At 55.8% G+C, this 19,571-nt stretch overlaps 1 protein-coding gene across 2 annotated transcripts in view; it reads right to left on the bottom strand.

Annotated features, from left to right (window-relative positions):
• Nucleotides 1-6,742: 6,742 nt before the first annotated feature.
• MYH9 (myosin heavy chain 9) overlaps nt 6,743-19,571 on the bottom strand; it is a 58,993-nt gene continuing 46,164 nt past the window's right edge. For both annotated transcript variants that reach the window (XM_065886586.1, XM_065886587.1), the window contains exons 25-40: nt 19,049-19,261; nt 18,233-18,377; nt 16,805-17,011; nt 16,442-16,546; nt 16,049-16,201; nt 14,714-14,962; nt 13,410-13,622; nt 13,042-13,254; nt 12,580-12,741; nt 11,370-11,498; nt 10,023-10,111; nt 9,809-9,932; nt 9,304-9,512; nt 8,531-8,639; nt 8,253-8,425; nt 6,743-6,938 (exon numbers count right to left, since the gene is read on the bottom strand). In XM_065886586.1, the coding sequence (XP_065742658.1) occupies nt 6,821-6,938; nt 8,253-8,425; nt 8,531-8,639; nt 9,304-9,512; nt 9,809-9,932; nt 10,023-10,111; nt 11,370-11,498; nt 12,580-12,741; nt 13,042-13,254; nt 13,410-13,622; nt 14,714-14,962; nt 16,049-16,201; nt 16,442-16,546; nt 16,805-17,011; nt 18,233-18,377; nt 19,049-19,261 (2,611 nt within the window). In that variant the 3' untranslated portion in view covers nt 6,743-6,820. The remainder of the gene's footprint in view (nt 6,939-8,252; nt 8,426-8,530; nt 8,640-9,303; nt 9,513-9,808; nt 9,933-10,022; nt 10,112-11,369; nt 11,499-12,579; nt 12,742-13,041; nt 13,255-13,409; nt 13,623-14,713; nt 14,963-16,048; nt 16,202-16,441; nt 16,547-16,804; nt 17,012-18,232; nt 18,378-19,048; nt 19,262-19,571) is intronic.

Genomic DNA, 19,571 nt, shown 5'->3' with positions numbered 1-19,571 from the left:
CAACAAAGAGCCCATGCACCACAACAAAAGATCCCACATGCTGCAACGAAGATCCCGTGTGCCACAACTAAAACCCGACACAGCCAATAAATAAATAAAGAAAAATTTTAAAAATAAAATAAAGTCTATTTTGTCTGATATAAGTATTGCTACTCCAGCTTTCTTTTGATTTCCATTTGCATGGAACACCTTTTTCCATCCCCTCACTTTCAGTCTGTATGTCTCTAGATCTGAAGTGGGTCTTTTTTTTTTTTTTTTGCGGTACGTGGGCCTCTCACTGTTGCGGCCTCTTCCGCTGTGGAGCACAGGCTCCGGACGTGCAGGCTCAGCGGCCATGGCTCACGGACCCAGCCGCTCCGAGGCATGTGGGATCCTCCCAGACCGGGGCACGAACCCGCGTCCCGTGCATCGGCAGGCGGACTCCCAACCAATGCGCCACCAGGGAAGCCCCAGAAGTGGGTCTCTTTTAGACAGCATATATATGGGTCTTGTTTTTGTATCCATTCAGCCAGTCTACGTCTATTGGTTGGAGCAATTAATCTGTTTACATTTAAGGTAATTATCAATATGTATGTTCTCATTGCCATTTTGTTAATTGTTTTGGATTTTTTTTTTTTTTTTTTTTTTTTGCGGTACGCGGGCCTCTCACCGTTGTGGCCTCTCCCGTTGCGGAGCACAGGCTCCGGACGCGCAGGCCCAGAGGCCATGGCTCACGGGCCCAGCCGCTCCGCGGCACGTGGGATCTTCCTGGACCAGGGCACGAACCCGCGTCCCCTGCATCGGCAGGCGGACTCTCAACCACTGCGCCACCAGAGAAGCCCTGGATTTGTTTTTATAGGTCTTTCTTTTCCTCTTCCCTCTTTTGTTCTCTTATGATTTGATAACTATCTTTCGTGTTGCGTTTGGATTCCTTTTTTGTGTGCATATCTATTATAGATTTTCGGTTTGTCGTTACCCTGAGGTTTTGGTATAGCATAAAATCATTTTAAGTTGCTAAGCTCTTAATTTCAAATGCATTTTAAATACCCTGCCTTTGTACTCTCCTCCTATCACGATTACTGGCTTTGATATCATATTTGTATGTGAATGATTTCCTACCTTTAATATATGTTTGCCTTTACTGGTGAGCTTTTCCATTCATAATTTTCTTGTTTCTAGTTGTGGCCTTTTCTCTTCCCTTAGAAAAATTCCTTTAGCATTTGTTGTAAAGATGGATTGTTGGTGCTGAATTCTTTTAGCTTTTGCTTGTCTGCAAAGCTTTTTATTTCTCCATCAAATCCAAACGAGAGTCTTGCTAGGAAGAGTATTCTTGGTTGTAGGTTTTTCCCTTTCATCACTTTAAATATATTGTACCACTCCCATCTGGCCTGCAGAGTTTCTGCTGAAAAATCAGCTGATAGTCTCATGAGGATTCCCTTGTATATTATTTGTTGCTTTTCCCTTGTTGCTTTTAATATTTTCTCTTTGTCTTTCATTTTTGTCAATTTGATTACTACATGTCTCAGCGTTTTCCTCCCTGGGTTAACCCTGTATGGGACTCTATGCACTTCCTGAACTTGGGTGACTCTCTTCTTTCCCATGTTAGGGAAGTTTTCAGCTATTATCTCGTCAAATATTTTCTGAGGCCCTTTCTCTCTCTTCTCCTTCTGGGACCCCTCTAATGCAAATGTTGGTGCCTCTGACATTGTCCCAGAGGTCTCTTAAACTGTCCTCATTTCTTTTCATTCTTTTTCCTTTATTCTGTTCCACAGCAGTGATTTCTACCACTCTGTCTTCCAGATTACCGATTCATTCTTTTGCCTCATTTATTCCGCTATTGACTCCTTCTAGTATATTTTTCATTTCAGTTACTGTATTCTTCAACTCTGGCTGTTCTTTATCTTTCCTAAAAGTTTCTTGTAACTTCTCGCTCTGTTCATCCATTCTTTTCCCAAGTTCTTGGATCATCTGTACCATCATCACTCTGAACTCTCTCTTGGGTAGATTGCCTATCTCCATGTCACTTAGTTCTTCTTCTGGGATTTTATCTTGTTCCTTCATCTGTAAGATATTTCTTTGCTGTCTCATTCTGTTTAAATTTCTGTTTATATTTTTATGTATGTAGTGGGTGAGTTACGTTTCTTGACCTTGGAGAAGTGGCCCTCTATAGGGATGCCCTCTGTGTCCCAGCAGTATACTCCCCTCTCATCACCCAAGGGCCAGGAACCAGCTGGTCCTAGGGTAGGTTCCGAGTGTGTATGTGCACTCAGTTCCACAGGCTGCAGGATTGTAGTTTCTTGCTTCTGGTGTCTGCCCCTGGGTGGGTGAGGCTGGTCTAGATCCTTGTGCAGGCTTCCTGGTGGGAGGGGCTGGTACCTGCCCACTGGTGAGTGGAGCTGGGTCTTGGACCTCTGGTGAGCAGGGCTGTATCAAGGGGTGTGTCTAGAGATGGCTGTGGGCTCAGGAATTCCTTAGGTAGCCCGTCTAAAGACAAGGTGGTTCTGTATTCCTGCCCTGTTTGCCCTAAGGCATCCCAGCACTGGGGTGAGGCCAGGCCTCGGGGCCAAGGACCCAAGATGTCTGCCTCCAGCCAGAGTTCACGTAGGTGAACACTCCCTGCTATGTCCGCCACCAGATTTTATGACCCCAGAGAGAACCACAGCTGCCCCTGGCTCCCCAGGAGACCCTCCAAGACCAGCAGGTAGGTCTGGCCCAGGCTCCTATGGAGTCACTGTCTTTGCCTTGAGTCCCAGTGCACGCCAGACCTTGTGGGCACCCTCCAAGAGTGGAGACTGTTTCCCTCAGTCCTGTGGAGCTCCTGCAATCAAGCCCCACTGGCCTTCAAAGCCAAACTATCTAGGGGCTCCTCCTCCCAGTGACAGGCCCCTGTGCTGGGGAGCCTGGCATGGGGCTCAGAGCTCTCGCTCCTGTGGGAGAACTTCTGCAACATAATTATTCTCCAGTTTGAGTCACCCACCTGGGTGAGACGGGATTTGATTATATCTCAAGTGTACCCCTTCTACTGTCTCATTGTGGTTTCTCCTTTATGTCTTTGGATGCATGGTATCTTTTTTCGGTAGCTCCCAGTCTTTTTCATTGATAGCTGTTCAGCAGTTGGTTGTGATTTCCGGTGTGCTCATGAGGGGAAGTGAGCTCAAGGTCGTTCTATTTCACCACCTTGTCTCCCTTCCATCGGTTCATCGATTTTTAATTATCCATATGCCCGCCCTTTCATTTCCATTAGTAATCAAGATTTAACTGATAAACTAATTTAAAAAAACTGACTCTTCCGGGCTTCCCTGGTGGCGCAGTGGTTGAGAGTCCGCCTGCCGATGCAGGGGACATGGGTTCGTGCCCCGGTCTGAGAAGATCCCACATGCCGCGGAGCGGCTGGGCCCGTCAGCCATGGGCGCTGAGCCTGCGCGTCCGGAGCCTGTGCTCCGCAACGGGAGAGGCCACAGCAGTGAGAAGCCCGCGGACTGCAAAAAAACCCACAAAAACCCCTGACTCTTCCAACACCAAAAGTCAAAGTGGTGTCACTGGCAAAGCCCACTGGGGTCCCCAGGAGAAATAAGATGGAGTCTAGGTGATAAGTTCTACCCTCTTCTTTCGTGATTAGTGTAGTTTCACTTGCCTATAGATGGCCCTGTGCAATGACCTGGCACCGACCACATAGGATTAACGTTCTCAGCACAGAACCACTGTGCCAGACACTTGCTGGCCACGCGCAGAAGCCAGCTTTTGTGTTCATAACCATAGTCTGGGTGGAAGATTTGGAATTGTTTGGAAAAATAAGCAACTGGTCAGAATTAGGGATGAGGAGGTCTCTAATGCCACCAGTCGAAGACCAGTGGGAAAGTTGACAGCACAGTGGATGCAAGTGAAGAGGTGAGAACATGCTGGGACCAGGGTGAACGGTCCACCTCAGGGCCCAGCAGTGAGGAGGGATGACCAAGAGTAATGAGAGAGGCTGGGAGGAGGAGGGGCATTAGCAAGCTTTAGCCTCCGCAGAGAGCACGTGGACAGCTGGAGACGGAGCAAAGACGCCCTCCCTTCCACAGGGGACTTTGGAATCAGTAGCCCCTGGGCTCTCATGCTCATGCATGGTGGGTGGTCAGGCAACCCTGGGGAATGCACCCCCTTGGTGGGCAGAGGTTGGCACCTGGTCCAGTACTTGCCCTGCACAAGGTGAACAGTCAAGCCAGAGGAGCTTAAGGGGGGAGAACCGATATCTGTTGGGTCCTGTAGTGGGTTAAATGGGTGCTCCCCCGCAAAAAAAGATGTATGTCCGTGACCTAATCTCTGCAACCTGTGAATGTGACCTTATGTGGAAAAGGGTGTGTGGAAATCCTTTAAGTTAAACATCTTGAGATCAACGATGATTATCTAAGTGGGCACTAAATCCAACAACTAGCATCCTTATAAGAGACACAGAGAGACAGCAGAGCAGCGGGAGAAGGCCACGGAAAGACAGAGACAGAGATTGGAGTGATGCGGCCACAAGCCAAGGAAGGCTGAAGACACCGCAAGCTGGGAGAGGCGAGGAAGGCCCCCCGCCCAGAGCCTCTAAGGGAAGCAGCACCCCAGGCTCCAGCGCTGGCGCCCACCCGCCTCTCCCATCACCTCCTGCAGCTCCCTTCCCAGGGCCCAAAAGTGCACCTGCTCGGAGGCTGGATGGGTCGGCTGCTGGAGGCCTGGTGGGTGCCCTGTCTAGGAGCCTGCAGCTCTCCTTAGCAATCGGGCCAGCCACACAGTGGCCCCGAGGGCCCGCATGCAGACCTGCTGCCTGAGTCCACACCTTGAATCAAGTGGGCACCAAACCCCTTCTCTAAGGAGAGCCTTTGCCTGCCCCCCCTCCTGCCTGCAACTGCAGGGACATCTGTCTCCCCTGCCCTCACACTCCCAGCGCTTGGCAAGGGGCCTGGTCTATGCTCAGCCTTTGTTCAGAGAATGAAGAAGGAAGGAACAAAGGCTCTGACAGTCCTGTGAAGAGCCCCTGCCCCAGTACCCACAGGCCTCGGCACCGACTCCCTCATTCCCCCTTCTATGGCATCTGGGATGAATCTCCATAGGGCAGGCTTTGCATCGTCTGATGCCTAAGAAAGCTTCTGGAAGCTAGCGCCTGGGCCTTGTCTCTCTATCCCCCAGGCCAGCTCAGTGTCCATCACATAGTAGGTACTCAGTAATTGAAAGGAACCAAGATTTATGAGACACGCTTGGCATCCTTGAATCTGGCCAGCCTGCCTTTCTGCATGACTGTCCCTCCCTACTGGAGCCTGTGCCCCAGCCGAGCTGCATTCCCGGAAGCTTCCAGAAATTGCACAAAGTAGGTGCCTGCTGCAGAAGCAAAGCACAGTCCCTTCTAGGCCACCTGCTCTGGCGCAGAGACACCCCCAGACACATGGCTCATAGCACAAGGTTCTCTTTATTGTGATGCTCAGTGGAAAACATCTGTAAACCAGCTCACTGTAGTGGTGACGGCTGCAACCATGCTAAGGCACTTTCATTATATAAAAAAAGGGCAGGGGTGGGAGTTCTGTTCACTCCTTTGTGACAGCAACTGGGACCTGAATTCAGAGCTTTTTAGGCATATGTAGCTTTTATATATCTTCATGATTTCTTGAGAGTTTGTTTCCTTAAAAAAAAAAATGCCTTCTTTGCCATAAGTAAGTCTAAATGCAGCATATACAAAACAGTTAGGAATACAGGGAAATTCAGCCACCAGTGTAGACCAGTGTAGGACAAGCTACTCTCTTCTAGACATGGTTCCAAAGGAAAGGCAGTGATAAAGACTTGGAATTTTACCATTTATTACAGTTAGAGGGAGAAAAAACAACTTTTTTTTTCTTTTAAAAATATCTGTGCAGATGGCAGAGTCTTGAATTTATACTGAGTCAACGGTGCAGGTCAACTACCCTCGGGCCCCAGTCCTGGAGTAGGTTCGAGATCACCTGGCCCTTTCCACTGCTCTGACTGTCAGGCTCGGGACAAGTCCCTTAACCATTAAATACATTTGGTCCCCAAGAGTGTTGGGAGAGGCCACTGCTGGCCTCTCCAGCTTGGCCCCTGGGCCCTGTCTTCTCAGCCCGGAAGCCCTGCTGCAGCAGGGGTGGGCTGCCCTCGGCAAAGGAGGGAAAGGGGTCATCATTGCACTTGAGACATTTCAGAATCAGGAAGGTGATGGTGGCGCCGCCCGGCAGGGGTGGGGAGGAACGCCCCTCCTTCCCCGCGCCAGCTTCCCGTGCCCTGCACAGAAGTGGACCCCCTGGGCCTGCTCATGCCGGACCACCCAGAGCTCACGGGAGTGGGGGGGCCGCTGGGGCAGAGGGTGTGAGGTCACCGCGTGTGATTGCCAACAGCAAAGAAGGGAGAGGGCGGCGGAGGCGGGGGAAGGTGACAACTCTTCTGGGGCGTCGGGCTAGCAAAACTCCTTAGTCTGAAGAAAAATAGATTCGTAGAAAACTCTCTTGCCCATCCCCGGAGGCCCGCCCTCCTCACCTCACCATCTTGTGCTTTTCGGCAAGGGAAGGGGTGGGGGGGATACTGCTGGTCGCTCTGTTCCCGGGCCAGGGCCCAGGACCCTGACTCTTTGGTATTAGATTCCGGGGGGCGGGGGGGGGGGGAGGGGGGGAGGGGAGCAGGCTGCAGCAGAGGAAGCCGGAAGCCCTTCAAGGAGGCCTGGCGGGATGGGCGGGGAGGTGAGGCCTGAGGTCCCCTGGCCTGGGGGGACGAGGTGGGGTCACGGTCACAGCAGTCCCAGGAGGGAGGAGGGGTGCTGCAGGGGCTGGGAAGGGGAAGTGGAGTCGGTGCTGTCGTCCATCTCGGGCAGAAGAAGAGGTTGTTACTCAGCAGCTTTGGCCTCAGCCCCGTCGGCTTTGCCGTCCACCTCCTCGTCCGAGCAGTCGCCGGCGCCTTTCCGGGCCATTCGGCGGGGCACGACAAACGGCAGGTCCCCACGCCTGGGGGCAGAGGCAGTGGTCAGCAGGGTTGGCCAGGCGGCCGCAGCACAGCTCATGTGTTTCAAAGTGACCTTTAGAGGAAACTAGCTCCTGACATCCCACGGGGAGAAGCAACGGCGGGAGGGGGGCCTCCGCGGACACAGCCTCCAACGGGGACAGGAGGGCTGTTCCCTCCTGCCCCCCGGCCTGAAGCTTCCCACTTTCACCCAGAACACTAGCAAAAATCCGTCAGGTAATGGGGGCTGATTCAAAGGGGGAGGCACAAGAGCAGATGAAGCTGCCCCTGCAAAATGCCACCCTCTGACCACACTTAGTACCAAACAGGTGAAACCAAGAGACACACAATGACTGTGTACAGCGCACAAAGACAGGCGTCTCCTTCCGGTCCCGGCTGAGAAAATCGGTATCACAACACTGCCTAGACTGTCTGCTCTTGTTGCTTTTATGCTTTAAAAAATGATCACTGGGAAAAGGAGGTAAGCAGTGAGAATCTCAACCCAAAAGACCCTCTGCCTCTACCATTTCATGCTGCCTGAATGTGACATTCCTTTGAGAATGGCCAAGTAGCCCTTTCCATTGGTTCAGAGTTAGAAGATGCCCGTATTCACCCAGCGCCTACAGCTGTGCCAGGGACCGGCCAGTTGCCTCAAGCAACTTCTAGTTGACAAAACCTGAAAACGTTCTCGTCAGGTTTAGCGCTGTGACAGGAACAGACTCTTCAGGCAGGATGGGAAGAAATCACCCGGAGAGTTTATTTAAAAGGCAGGGCTAGGACTTCCCTGGTGGCGCAGTGGTTGAGAATCCACCTACCAATGTAGGGGACACGGGTTCAATCCCTGGTCTGGGAAGATCCCACATGCCGCAGAGCAACTAAGCCCATGCGCCACAACTACTGAACCCACGTGCCACAACTACTGAGCCCACGTGCCACAACTACTGAGCCCACGTGCCTAGAGCCCGTGCTCTGCAACAAGAGAAGCCACCACAATGAAAAGCCCGCGCACCACAACTAGAGAAAGCCCGCGCACAGCAACAAAGACCCGGCACAGCCATAAATAAATAAATAAGTAAGTTTAAAAAAAAAAAAAAAAAAAAAAAGGCCGGGCTGCAGCCCAGGAGGCAAGGAGAACGAGGAAGGGCTCTCTGACCGGCACTTTCTCGGCGGCATTAAGTGCCTTGCTCGTTGACATCTAGCTGAGAAAGGTGACTGAATTTATAGGAGCCTCATTTTCCAAATTCTGCTCTTCAGGACAAACTAACTTTTTGAAGGAGAAAGGGTCCTGTGAAGGGGCGGGTGGGGCCGGCGGGGCTCACCTGAGCTTGTTCTTGAGGGAGCTGACCTCGCGGTTCATGGCATCCGCGGTCTCCGTGGCATCCTCCAGCTCACGCTGCAGTTTCCGGCGGGAGGCATTAGCCCGCTGGGCCTCTTCCTCGGCCTCCTCCAGCTGCCGCTTGAGCTGCTTCAGGCGGGTGGACGCCTTGTCCGCCTGCGGAGACGCGTGGCCAGGGGCCCCGGTCACGACCCCACACGCCTGTGGCCCTTCCCGCCCTCAGCCGCCAAGGGGCAGGGCCCCGCTCCGCCGCCAACACACCTGGTCCTTGTACTGCTCGGCGCTCCTCCGCTCATCATCCACCTGCAGCAACACATCCTTCAGCTTCTTCTCGGCCCGACGCACCTGCTTGGAAGCCGCCTGGCGCTCCCTGAAAGGCACGAACACAGAGGCTCAGGGGGGCACCCTCTTTCGGAAGGTCTGGCCGACAAATCCACAGGCCGGGGCACCCATTCCCGGGCCTCACTGGTACTTCCCCTGATGCTAAGGTAGACCGCCTTTACTGAACACTCTTATGAAGGCACTGGGATTAGCCCCATTTCACAGATAAGGAAACTGAGGTTCAGGGAAGGGAACTGACACATCTCAGAGAGCACATATAAAGCTAGGAAAAAGAGGACTTCCCTGGCGATCCAGTGGTTAAAGACTCTGCACTTCCAGTGCAGGGGGCACGGGTTCAGTCCCTGGTCAAGGGAACTAAGATCGCACATGCTGCTCAGTGCAGCCAAAGAAAAATCTAGCAAAAAGGAAGACTGACCCCCATTACCCCCCAAAGAAATCTCAGTCTTGCTGAGCCCACGGATGGGCTGCCCGGGTGGGTGGGAGCCCCACCTCTCGGATTCAGCCCTCAAGAGAGTCATCAGGCTCCCCAACTGTAGAAGTGGGCTGTGGGTCCTATTCAAACTCCACAAGCCCCAGCAAAAGGCCCCAGGGAAAGGGGTGAGAGCCCCGTCAGGACGGGGGGAAACAGTCTCAGGGGCGGGCACACAGAGGAGCCGGCAGACGGTGCCAGGTGACGGGCGAGGGGCACCCACTTGGTCTCGTTGTCCAGCTGCTCCTCCAGCTGTGCGATCTTGGCCTCGAGGGCAGTGATGGAGGCCTTGTACTTGGACTTGACGGTGCCCTCCATCTCCTGCAGCTTGACCTTGAGCTCCTTGTTCTGGCGCTCCAGCTGCTGCCGCGCGTTCTCGTTCTTCTGGGCGTGACTGCGCTCCAGGTTCAGGTCGGTGTTGATCTGGTCGATCTGTGGGAAGAAGGGCTGGTGACCTTGAGGAAGGCGGGGATCCCGGCTGGGGGCAGAGGAGGGGCAGCTGAACCCTGCAGGGCCCCTGATCACTAGGCCTTCCCGCAAGAGGGAGCTGCCCAGCGTAAAGGGTCAGAAGCAGCTCAGCACCCGAGAGAGAGGAACCAAGGAGCCAGTGCAGGCACCAGGACATCATCCCCTAAGCGTCAGGGGGCGGCCGCCTCTGCCTCTGCCACTGGGGAGGCCCACCCGCGTCACCGAGGGGGCCCTGGTGCGCAGAGAGCCCCGCCGCTCACCTGCAGGTTGGCCTTCTTCAGCCTGTCGTTCACCAGCTCCGTGTTGCCCTGCTCCTCCTCCAGCTCCTCCTCCAGCTGTGCGATGCGGGCCTCCAGGCGCCGCTTCTCCTCCAGCGCCAGGGCACTGGGAGTGGGGGGGGGGGGGGGGGGGGAGGTGAGAGGGGCCGAACCAGAGCGGGGAACCCCGCACCCGCTCGCGCTCGCGCCGGCTCACCCTTTGCCGCTGCTGTTGGCCATCTCGTCGGCCAGTTCGTCCCGCTCCTGCTGGGCCTGGCGCTTGGCGCGCTCAGCAGCTGCCAGGTCCTGCCACGGGAACCCGAACGTGACCCGCCGGGGCCGCCCGCAGCCAACAGCCCTCCTCTGTTCCCGGCACTCTGAGCCCCTGGCCCCCTCTTCCCAAACCCCTTCCCAGGCCTGCCTCCTGCACGAAGCCCGTTCCCAGGAGCCCCTCTGAGGCCACAGCTTAGGCCCCGTATGATCACACAGCCCCCATACCTAAGCGCTAAGAACTAAGCCAGGGCTTCCCTGGTGGCGCAGTGGTTAAGAATCCGCCTGCCAATGCAGCGGACACGGGTTCGAGCCCTGGTCTGGGAGGATCCCACATGCCGCGGAGCAGCTAGGCCCGTGAGCCACAGGTACTGAGCCTGCATTCAAGAGCCCGCGAGCCACAACTACTGAGCCCGCACGCCGCAACTACTGAGCCCGCGCGCCGCAACTACTGAAGCCTGCGCACCTAGAGCCCGTGCTCCGCAACAAGAGAAGCCACCGCAATGAGAAGCCCGCGCACCGCAATGAGGAGTAGCCCCGGCTCGCCGCAACTAGAGAAACGCCAGCGCACAGCCACAAAGACCCAACGCAGCCAAAAATAAATAAAAATAAATAAATAAATAAAATAAAAACTAAGCCAGGTGCCGGGGATGTTGCAATAAACAGGAAATCATCCTGGCCTGACGGGATGCTGGTCCCTCTACCTTCCAGGCAGACAGGAAGCAGGGGCGACAGGACAAAGACGTGAGTTAAGCCCACAGTGCGGGACTCTGAAAGCCGGAGGGGGCAAGGGCTTCACCCTGAGGGTGAGGCGGCCTCACCAGAGACCCACGTGTGCAGGAGGGCACAGCCGGTCTGGTCAGGGCAGATGAGGAGAGCCTGGATGTCTGGCCCAGCTAGGAGCAACTGGGTAGCCAGCATCATCAAGGCAGAAGACTGCCCAGAGCCTGGGGATGCTTTCACGGCCTGCCTCGTGTGAGGGACAAGGCCGCCAAGGGGACACTCGGCGCCGTAAGCCTCGGGGAGGGACCCCTCCTCGCCAGGCAGCAAGTCACCGCAGGTGGTGGTGATTCATGCGAGGGAGCCGGCCCCAGGAGGTGACGAGTTAATTCACACACACGTTCTAATCACACCAGGGAGCCTTGCTACTTCATGAAACCCCGAGGGGCAATTCTTTCAGAAAGCAAGAACCACGCCGGCCCATCGCTGGAGCTTGGCCCGTTCTTCCAGGTCTGCCCGGGTGGCCCCGGCATGTGGGTGGAGGCCCCGAGCGCCCTGCTCCGGCCTGGCCCACCTCCTGCAGCTGGATCATCTCGGCCTCCATGCTCTTCATCTTCTTCTCGTTCTCCTTGGCCTGCGCCAGGATCTCCTCGCGGGAGGTGCGCGTGTCCTCCAGCTCCCGCACGCAGTCCTTCATCTGGGCCTGAGGGCAGGGAGGAGAGGCTTGGTGCCACCATCCCGCCGCTCCCGTGTGCCCACACCCCCGCACAGGGACGCCCCGCCGACAGGGACCGACGGCTGGGCCTCAGCCTGTGGCCACATTCAACGAACATGGCTATAAAAGGGCAAAAGAGTAAAGACAAAGCTTCCCTTTACTCTAAACCATCTTTACACGCTTTTAACTGTTAGGATCTACAAAGCACACCTGCGGCAGCGTTAGTCCCCGGGTGCGTATTAGTCCAGCTATGTTTTTGTTTACTTTCTACCACCTCCTGTTGACTTGGATCCTGCGCTCTGGGGCCATCCCCACTGCTCCAGGTCAGCGGCCACCTGCCAGGTTAGTCCCGGCAACATGGCGCGGTCATGTGTCCTTTGTTCACTGGTGATTCGTTTTAACTCTGAAGATCTTGGGAAATAGTTGTGTTTTTTTTCCTTCTGCAGATAAATCCCAAATTGGGATTCCCCAGGCCAAAGGATACAACCCTTGCTGGGCACGGCCAAGTGGTACCAGGTAGAGCGGCCACCGCAATGAAAGCACCTATACCCTATGACCTCGCAAACACCAGCGTTTACGCTGGATCTTATTGTTGCCGGTTTGCTGGATATGATGTGCATCTCGGAGCTGGTTTTTTAAACTTATTATTCTTTCATTACTGATGAGCCCAAGTACGTGTTCTGTGCTCCGGGCTGCTTCTCTGAACCATCAGCTTGGAACCTTCCACCATTGTTAAGGCTGGGATGGGCCACGTCTGGTTTGTTCTAGAAATCTGCCACTAAGTGACTATAACGCCATTGCACTTCTAGGTTTACACTTGTTTGTTTCTTTGTTTAAGGCACTCAAAGACAACAATCTTACTGCAAGTTTGCTTCTGACTAGTTTGTTTCTGCTCAGCTTCTGGGTTTCCATCTGGGAGATGGAGCTAAAGGCACCCCAAGACCTTCCTCGGGGAGGGCAACATGGCACTTCCCAGCACTCATCGGCCGCCCCACTAGTGTCCCAGCCCCGTGCTGAGCCCGACGCTGCCATGTGCGGCCGGATCTGGTTTGGTCCAGCCTGAGCTCACCTGCAGCTTCCGCAGCTGTTTGATGGCTTCGTCCCGGTTCTTGTTGGCCGAGTCGATGTGGGCCTCCAGGTCCTTCAGGTCCATCTCCAGCTTCTTCCGAGCAGCCACGGCCATCGAGCGCTGCTTCCTCTCATCCTCCAGCTCAGTTTCCATCTCCCGCACCTGGGGAGATGCCGACGGCTCAGGAGGCCGGACGTACCCACAGACCCTGCCTCAGCTCACGGCCCGGGTGGGCTTGGTCCAGTCCCGTGGCATCCATGGGGCGTCCAGGGACAGGGAGGACTCCTGACCATAAAACCCTAGTATAGGGGGCCACTGACCCCCAGGCAGAGGATTGGAACGTGAGGACGTGGAGGGCGTAATCAGGGGACTCCCCCAGTCCTGGCGGAAGGAGAAAGGAGCCCCCAGAACCCGGGGCTCCCTGCCCGCCTCTGCCCAGGGGAGTGGGAGGGCCGTCCGCACCTGTCTGACCAGCTGCTTCTTCTTCTCCTCGCTCTGCTCGTCACGGCCCTGCAGGTCCCGCTCGAACTGGGCCTTCATGGCCTGCAGGTTCACCTCCAGCCGCAGCTTGGCGTCCTCGGTGGCCTGCAGCTCGTCCTCCAGCTCCTCGAGCTGGGTCTTCATCTCCTCCACCTGCTGCTCCAGGGCCCGCTTGGACTTCTCCAGCTCGTGGACCTGCCGCCGAGGGGACGTGGTCAGGAGCAGAGGGGCGCGAGGCCCCCAGGTTCCCAGCCTCCGTGTCCGTGAGCCCCTAATCCTTCGTGTCCTGAGGCCATCTCCCTCCCCCACCACCCGCCGCCCCAGTGCCGGCCGTGGGCTCGGGGACTCACGCTCTTGCCGACGTCGTCCTTGGAGCTCATGAGGTCCTCCATCTCCGCGCGGAACTGCTTGTTGAGCCGCTCCAGCTCTGCCTTCTGCTCCACGGCCTCCTCCAGAGCCCGGGCCAGAGACAGCGCCTTGGTCTCCTTCTCCCGGGCCTCGGCCTCCGCCCGGTCGCGCTCCTCCGCATACTTGGCGGAGATGGTCTTCTCCTCGGCCAGGAGCTGGGAGACAGGCGGGCACCATGAGGCTCGAGTGACCGGCTCTCAGAAAGAGCTCAGGGCCTGCTGGCCTCTGGCAGGTAAAGCATCTGGGCCCGAACTCCCTGGGGAAGGAGGGTCCCAGGGGTCAGGACTGGGGGGAGGGGGACCAAGGAGAACAGCGAGCCGGCTTCTTCCGATTGCGACACGTGCTGTGCAGCGTGTCCTCATAAGCAGACGAAGGTGGAGATGGCCTCTGCCACAACCCATTGGAGTCTGTGTAACTTTTATCACTTAGTAACCGAGGTTCTTTATGACACTCAGTGCCCCTTCCGGAAACCCACAGGAAGTAAACATTTCACCCTCAGGACCCGGAAAGCCCCTGGTTTTCCTGAACGACTGGTTGGTGTTTACCTTGAAAAGAAAGCGAATCTGGCTGCTCAGAGGCGCGAATCCCTTGTGGCCCCCCTCCAAGGATGTGAGGCATCTTTTCCCTGCGCTGGCCCACCCTGACCATATCATCTTATTTTCCGCCCTCCCCCTTCCCTTTGCTTCAGCACCTCTTTACTCCATGGACTTATTTCTTAAAAGGGACAGATGGGAAACGCTTTAGACTTCACGTGTGACTTCAGACTTTGCGTAACTGCTACGTTAGTACAAAAGCAGCTGTAGTGACAGCTGTGCTCAATACCTCTGTCCACCACAGGCAGTGGGCGCCCTCGGCCAGTTTGCCGACCCCTGCTTTATTCCAGTTTTCTATCCCACCCCACTGCCTGCGTCTCGGTAAGCTGCCTCAGATCTCCTGGAGTAAGCAAGAGTTATGAACGTATAAAGAAAAATTCTAATTAGAGAAGATTCGAAAAACATAAACCAAGAAAGGGGAAATGTTGCTCCCAAACCTATCGTGTGAAGACACCCAGTTCTGAGCGCTTTCTTTCCAGGCGCCTCAACGAGCTGGAATCCGGGAGGGCCCTCTGAGCGCCTGCCCCTCAGGGCCTCCTCCTGAGGTGGGTGACGGTGACCCCGGGCTGGGCTGACGGACAGAGGCCCCTGCCCGAGGCAGGGTGTCTGCAGAGAGGAGGACATGAGGCGGTGGCAGCACCAACAACACCCACCTGGTCGAACTTCTTCTGCTTCTTCTCCAGGTTGGAGACGCTCTGCCGCTGGTGGTCCAGGTCCACGAGCAGGTCGTCCAGCTCCTGCTGCAGCCGCGTCTTAGTCTTCTCCAGCTTGTCGTAAGCGGCCACCTTCTCCTCGTAGCGCTGGCTCAGCCCCTCCAGGTCCTTCTGGAGCTTCCTCTTGGCCTCCTCGGCCGTCTCCAGGCACCCCACGCCGTCCTCCACCTTCTTCCTCATGTCGGTGACCTGGGCGGGAGCAAGGGGTAAGGAGGCACCCGGCACGGCACCTGCTCGGGTAACGTGGCCACACCTGGGACAGCTGGGAGCTGGCCTGCCACCCCAGTTACGGAGACGGCTCCCCCAACCACTTCCCGCTCCCTCTGGGACCAGGGAAATGGAGCTTCTGCAGAGGGCAGGTGCCTAGCGCATAGAGCCCAGGGGAGGCAGACACCACAGGTCAGCTTGGGAAGGCCTCTCAGTCGTGACCCGCACCAGCCGCTCGTACCAAGACGGAGGCCTACAGTGGGAAGCCTCCTCCCCTCCCCCAGGCAGCAACCTGGTGCCCCCTGCCTGCAGGCGTCCGTCTCGCAGCCCCCTCCTCGCATCTGGACACACAGCTGCCACCGTGCCCACACTCCCTACCGCCATCCAGGTACCCTGTACCCTCCCCGACCTGGTACGGATCTTCTGGCACGTTTAAGTCCTAAGACGGATCCGGAAGAGGGCCCTTGGTCTATCTTTGGCCCCGGACTCTTTCAGAGTCCAGAGAAGACTCTGACTTCCTTCTCATAATGAGGTTTGAACGTGCATAAAGCAAAATACGCAGGGTTACCAAGAAACCAATATAGAAAAGTGCAGGTGTCGGGTATTTTTTAAGACTGTGGTTCAGTAACCATCGTGCTTCTTTATCAGCCCAGCAGATAGCAGGCTCCTGAGTGGCCAGGAGCACGATGACCTTCCCAAAGCCTGCCCTCAGCTCAGACACGATGACCGGTGGTTTCTACTGAACAGGCCACCGGCACTGCTAGGGCCACGGCTTGTTGCCTACATTCATAACAGAAGAAAACGCCGAAGGCCAGCTGGAGATTGGTGAAATGAAGATGTACGTCTCCTCCACCCAAGTTCATGGGTTCCTAAATTCTCCTTGGGGACCCCAGGCATGAGCCCTGGTCTGGGGAGGGCAGGAGCTCCCCCAGGGGAAGGTGTCCAGCTTGGGGTGGCCTGGGTGGACCCAGCGGCAGGGCTGTGCCCTTGAGTCCAGGTGGGCACCCCGCCAGAAGCTCCCCAGCCTGCAGGCTCCCTGGGGTGTCTTGCAGGGAGCCAGCTCCGAACCTGGGCATGGAGAGTGGCGATCTGCTTCTCGAGGTTCCGTTTGGCCTCCTCCTCCTCCTCCAGCTGCTCCTTTAAGGAGTTCTTCTCGTCCTCCACCTGCTTCAGCTTGGTGCTCAGACTCAGCTTCTGCCGGTTCTCCTCCTGCAGGAGCTCCTACTCCGAGAACAAGGAGGGCAGGGGCTTAGGACCCACAGCGTCAGGGCCCCGCGGTCCCCATTCCCTTGGTGGAAGAGGGGAGCAGTCCCTCGGATTCAGGGGGCAGCCAGCAGAGACCTGGCAAGGAGCCGGGAGGACGCAGAGAGCCCGCGGATACAGGGGAGGACGCTCTTGAGACAAAGACCCAGAAGCCTGGTAGCTAATGCCGTACGGGCACAGGACCCGTCCCGCCCTTACCTGCGTGTCCTGCAGCTGTGACTCCAGAGTGGAGAAGTCTTTGGTGAGCTTGCTGGACTTGCTGTCCGACTGGGTGAGAAGACCCGTCACATTGTCCAGCTCAACCTGCGCACGGATGGGAGACAAAGCCCCGTGAGCTCAACCACGACTGCTTGGGCCCCACCTCGGCTCTCTCGGCCATGCTGGACCTGAGTCACAGGCTGAACCCCAGAGGCCTCGCAGATTGAGCCAGGTTGCGGAGACAGAGAGAGAGAGAGAGAGAGAGAGAGAGAGAGAGAGAGAGAGAGAGAGAGAGAGAGAGAGACAAGAGCGGGAGCCCTGGCGATGTGGGCCAGGACCCAGGAGGTCCGGCGGAGGCCTCACCTGCAGTTTGGAGACCTTGTCGGCCAGCTCCGTGCGCACGCGCTCCCCCTCGGTGAACTTGACCTGCAGCTCCTGAAGCTGGGCCTCCACCTTCTTGCGCTTGTGCTCGGAGTCCCCCTTGCCCTGAAGCAGCACCTTCACCTCATTGGCCAGCTCCCCTCGCTCATTCTCCAGGGTCTGCTTGGCCTTCTCGAGGTTGGCTTTCACCTGGCAGCGGGGAGAAAAGCGAAGACGTGAAAGGGGGCACCTGTGACGTGAGGCTGGTCTTTCTAACATCATCGAAGATCCAGCGGATCCAGACCCAGAATCGGGTGCCTTTGCAGCAAAAACGACACTGGGCAAGTCTGGGGGATGACGAGCTGGCAAGGGTCCCAGACTCGGAAGGCTCGGGCCTGATGTGAACTCAGCACCCAGCTGGGGCCGGACACCCGGCACGTGGGCTCCCCCAGCTCTCATACCATCCCTGCCCGGCCTCCTGCACCAGCTTCAGGGAGCGTCCAAGGGCAAGATGCCATCATTGCTGATGTTAAGATTTTAGCTGTTATTATAGGATGACGGAAATTATAATTGTTCGTAGGTAGACTTGCAGAAAAGCCTCTTGAAAATTTGATGTTCAAAGTAACACAGTGATGTTCTTCCAGACAACATAAAAGCCGAGTTTACAAACTAAACACGACAATCCCAATCTAGTCCGTACTGAGCCGGCCACAGCATCACGGGCAAGTTCAAGGGTAAACCGGACCCAGCGTGAATGCAAAGTCACTTTGGGTGAAAACAGCTAAAGGACCAGGCAAGGCTTCAACCTGCCCAGAACCAGGTGGAAATTGAAGGTAGATAGGTAGACAAGGCAGGTTTCTGAAAATATTGTACAGGTTGCCGTGTGGAAGAGCCTCTGCCTTCTCGGGCTGCCACCAAGGGTGGCCGTGAGCTGGAGGCCACCGGATGCAGGACTGGTCTTGTTCAGGAACTGCTCGGCCATAGCCGAGAAACCATCTGGGGTCAACATCCCTAGGGTTCTCCCACGAAGACTCCAACTGACCACCTGTTGGGGGTGTTCTAGAGAAGGGACGGGCTTCAGAAAAGGGGACCCCGATGGCCCTCTGAAACTCAGTTTCAGAGTCGCTCCAATTCCATGAAATTTTCTGGTCTGGCAGGTTGATGAACAAGATAATAATGAGAATAAATGATTCTTGAACAACTTACCGAGCCCTTACTATCTAAGTGCCTCACGTGTTACCAACTCCAACTCTCACATTAATTGTAGGAGACGGGCTATCATCAGCCTCCCTTACAGATGGGATAACTGAGGCACAGAGGGACCTACATCCCCAAGTCACACAGCCACGAGGGGCTGGAGCCTAGACTCTGCAAGGGCCCCCCCAACAGTGGCAGAGCCTCACGTAGCCAGTCCTGGGGAGGCCCACGCACCCGCTTCGTCTGCTCCAGCTGCTCTGCCAGTTCCTCCACGGCCTGTGAGTGCTTCTGTCTCATCTCCTGGATCTGGGCCTCGTGGGTCTTTGCCTCCTCCTCAAGGGTCTTCTTCAGGATGTTCACTTCCTGTTCACGTTTGGACCTGGACAGAGAAACGCCCTCAGGAGGGAGGCCAGGGATCCAGGAGCGATGCTGCCCTGGGGATCTTCTGTGGCAACAGAGAGCACCCGGCAAGGGGCACTGGCCACCCCAGGCAGCTTTCTGCCCGCTGGCCTCTCTCCGTGGCGATCCATCCTACAGCCCAGGCTCACAGACACACTTTTTTTTTTTTTTTTTAAAATGTACTGTAGGCCTTTTATGTAAGGAATTGGATTTTATTCTAAATACGAGGAGCCAGGAGTGAGTTATAAGCAGATTAATTAAATTAATTAATTAATTAATTTGGCCGCACCAGGCAGCATGCAGGATCTTCGCTTCCCAACCAGGGATGGAAGTCGTGCCCCCTGCAGTGGAAGCGCAGCGTCCTAACCACCGGACTGCAAGGGAATTCCCCACAGACACACTTTGTAGAGGCTTCTGTAGCCTCTCAGCTTTAAAGCCCACCCTTGCCTCACCCCAACTCCAAGCCAAGTTCTTCTACTCTAGGGAGAAGCTGCTGAGGAACCACCAGCTTCCGAGCTCTCTGCTCCATGACAATAGGCCGCTGTGTGTGTGCAGAGACTTGGGGTCCACCCCTCCCAGGCCACAGCCTCCCCTTCCCTGCACCACCACCCCTATCCCCCAGTGACTGGGGCAGTCGGTCCCAAGACACACCTGAGCTCCTGCTGGGCAGCCGTGGAATCCAGAGTGTCCTCCAACTCTGTTTTTAGAGCCTCCAGCTCTTCCCCGAGGTCCCGTTTCTGCTTCTCAGCTTTATTCCTAGCAGCACGCTCAGACTCCAGGTCTTCTTGGAGTTCAGAAATCTGAGATTCCAGCTCCCGGATCTTCTTTAGGGCCATGTTCTTCTGGGCGGCTTCTTCTTCCACTCTGCCAAAGAGAGCAACAACATCAGGATGAGGTCACTGTCACCTACGGAGAGCAGAGTCTGCAGAAAAGGCTTCAGAGAGGTGCAGCCAAAGCCACTTCTGGCAGTCATAATCATGGCCCTTAGGAGCTCTTCTCAGCAAAAACATCTGACGCATCCAGAAGACTTAGCGCTCTTCCACTTTGAGAATTCAAAAACCTCACAGAAGAATCATTTCATTTTCCAAATTAAGATTCAGTCCTTTAAACATTAAAAAAAAAATGAAATGTTAACTGAAAAAAAAAAAAAAGGAAATAAAATGCTACAGTCCAC

The sequence above is a fragment of the Phocoena phocoena genome, chromosome 11, assembly GCF_963924675.1.
Source record: "Phocoena phocoena chromosome 11, mPhoPho1.1, whole genome shotgun sequence".
Classification (NCBI taxonomy): domain Eukaryota; kingdom Metazoa; phylum Chordata; class Mammalia; order Artiodactyla; family Phocoenidae; genus Phocoena; species Phocoena phocoena.
The sequence above is the reverse complement of the archived record's forward strand: the minus strand, read 5'-3'. Positions and strand labels throughout refer to the sequence as shown.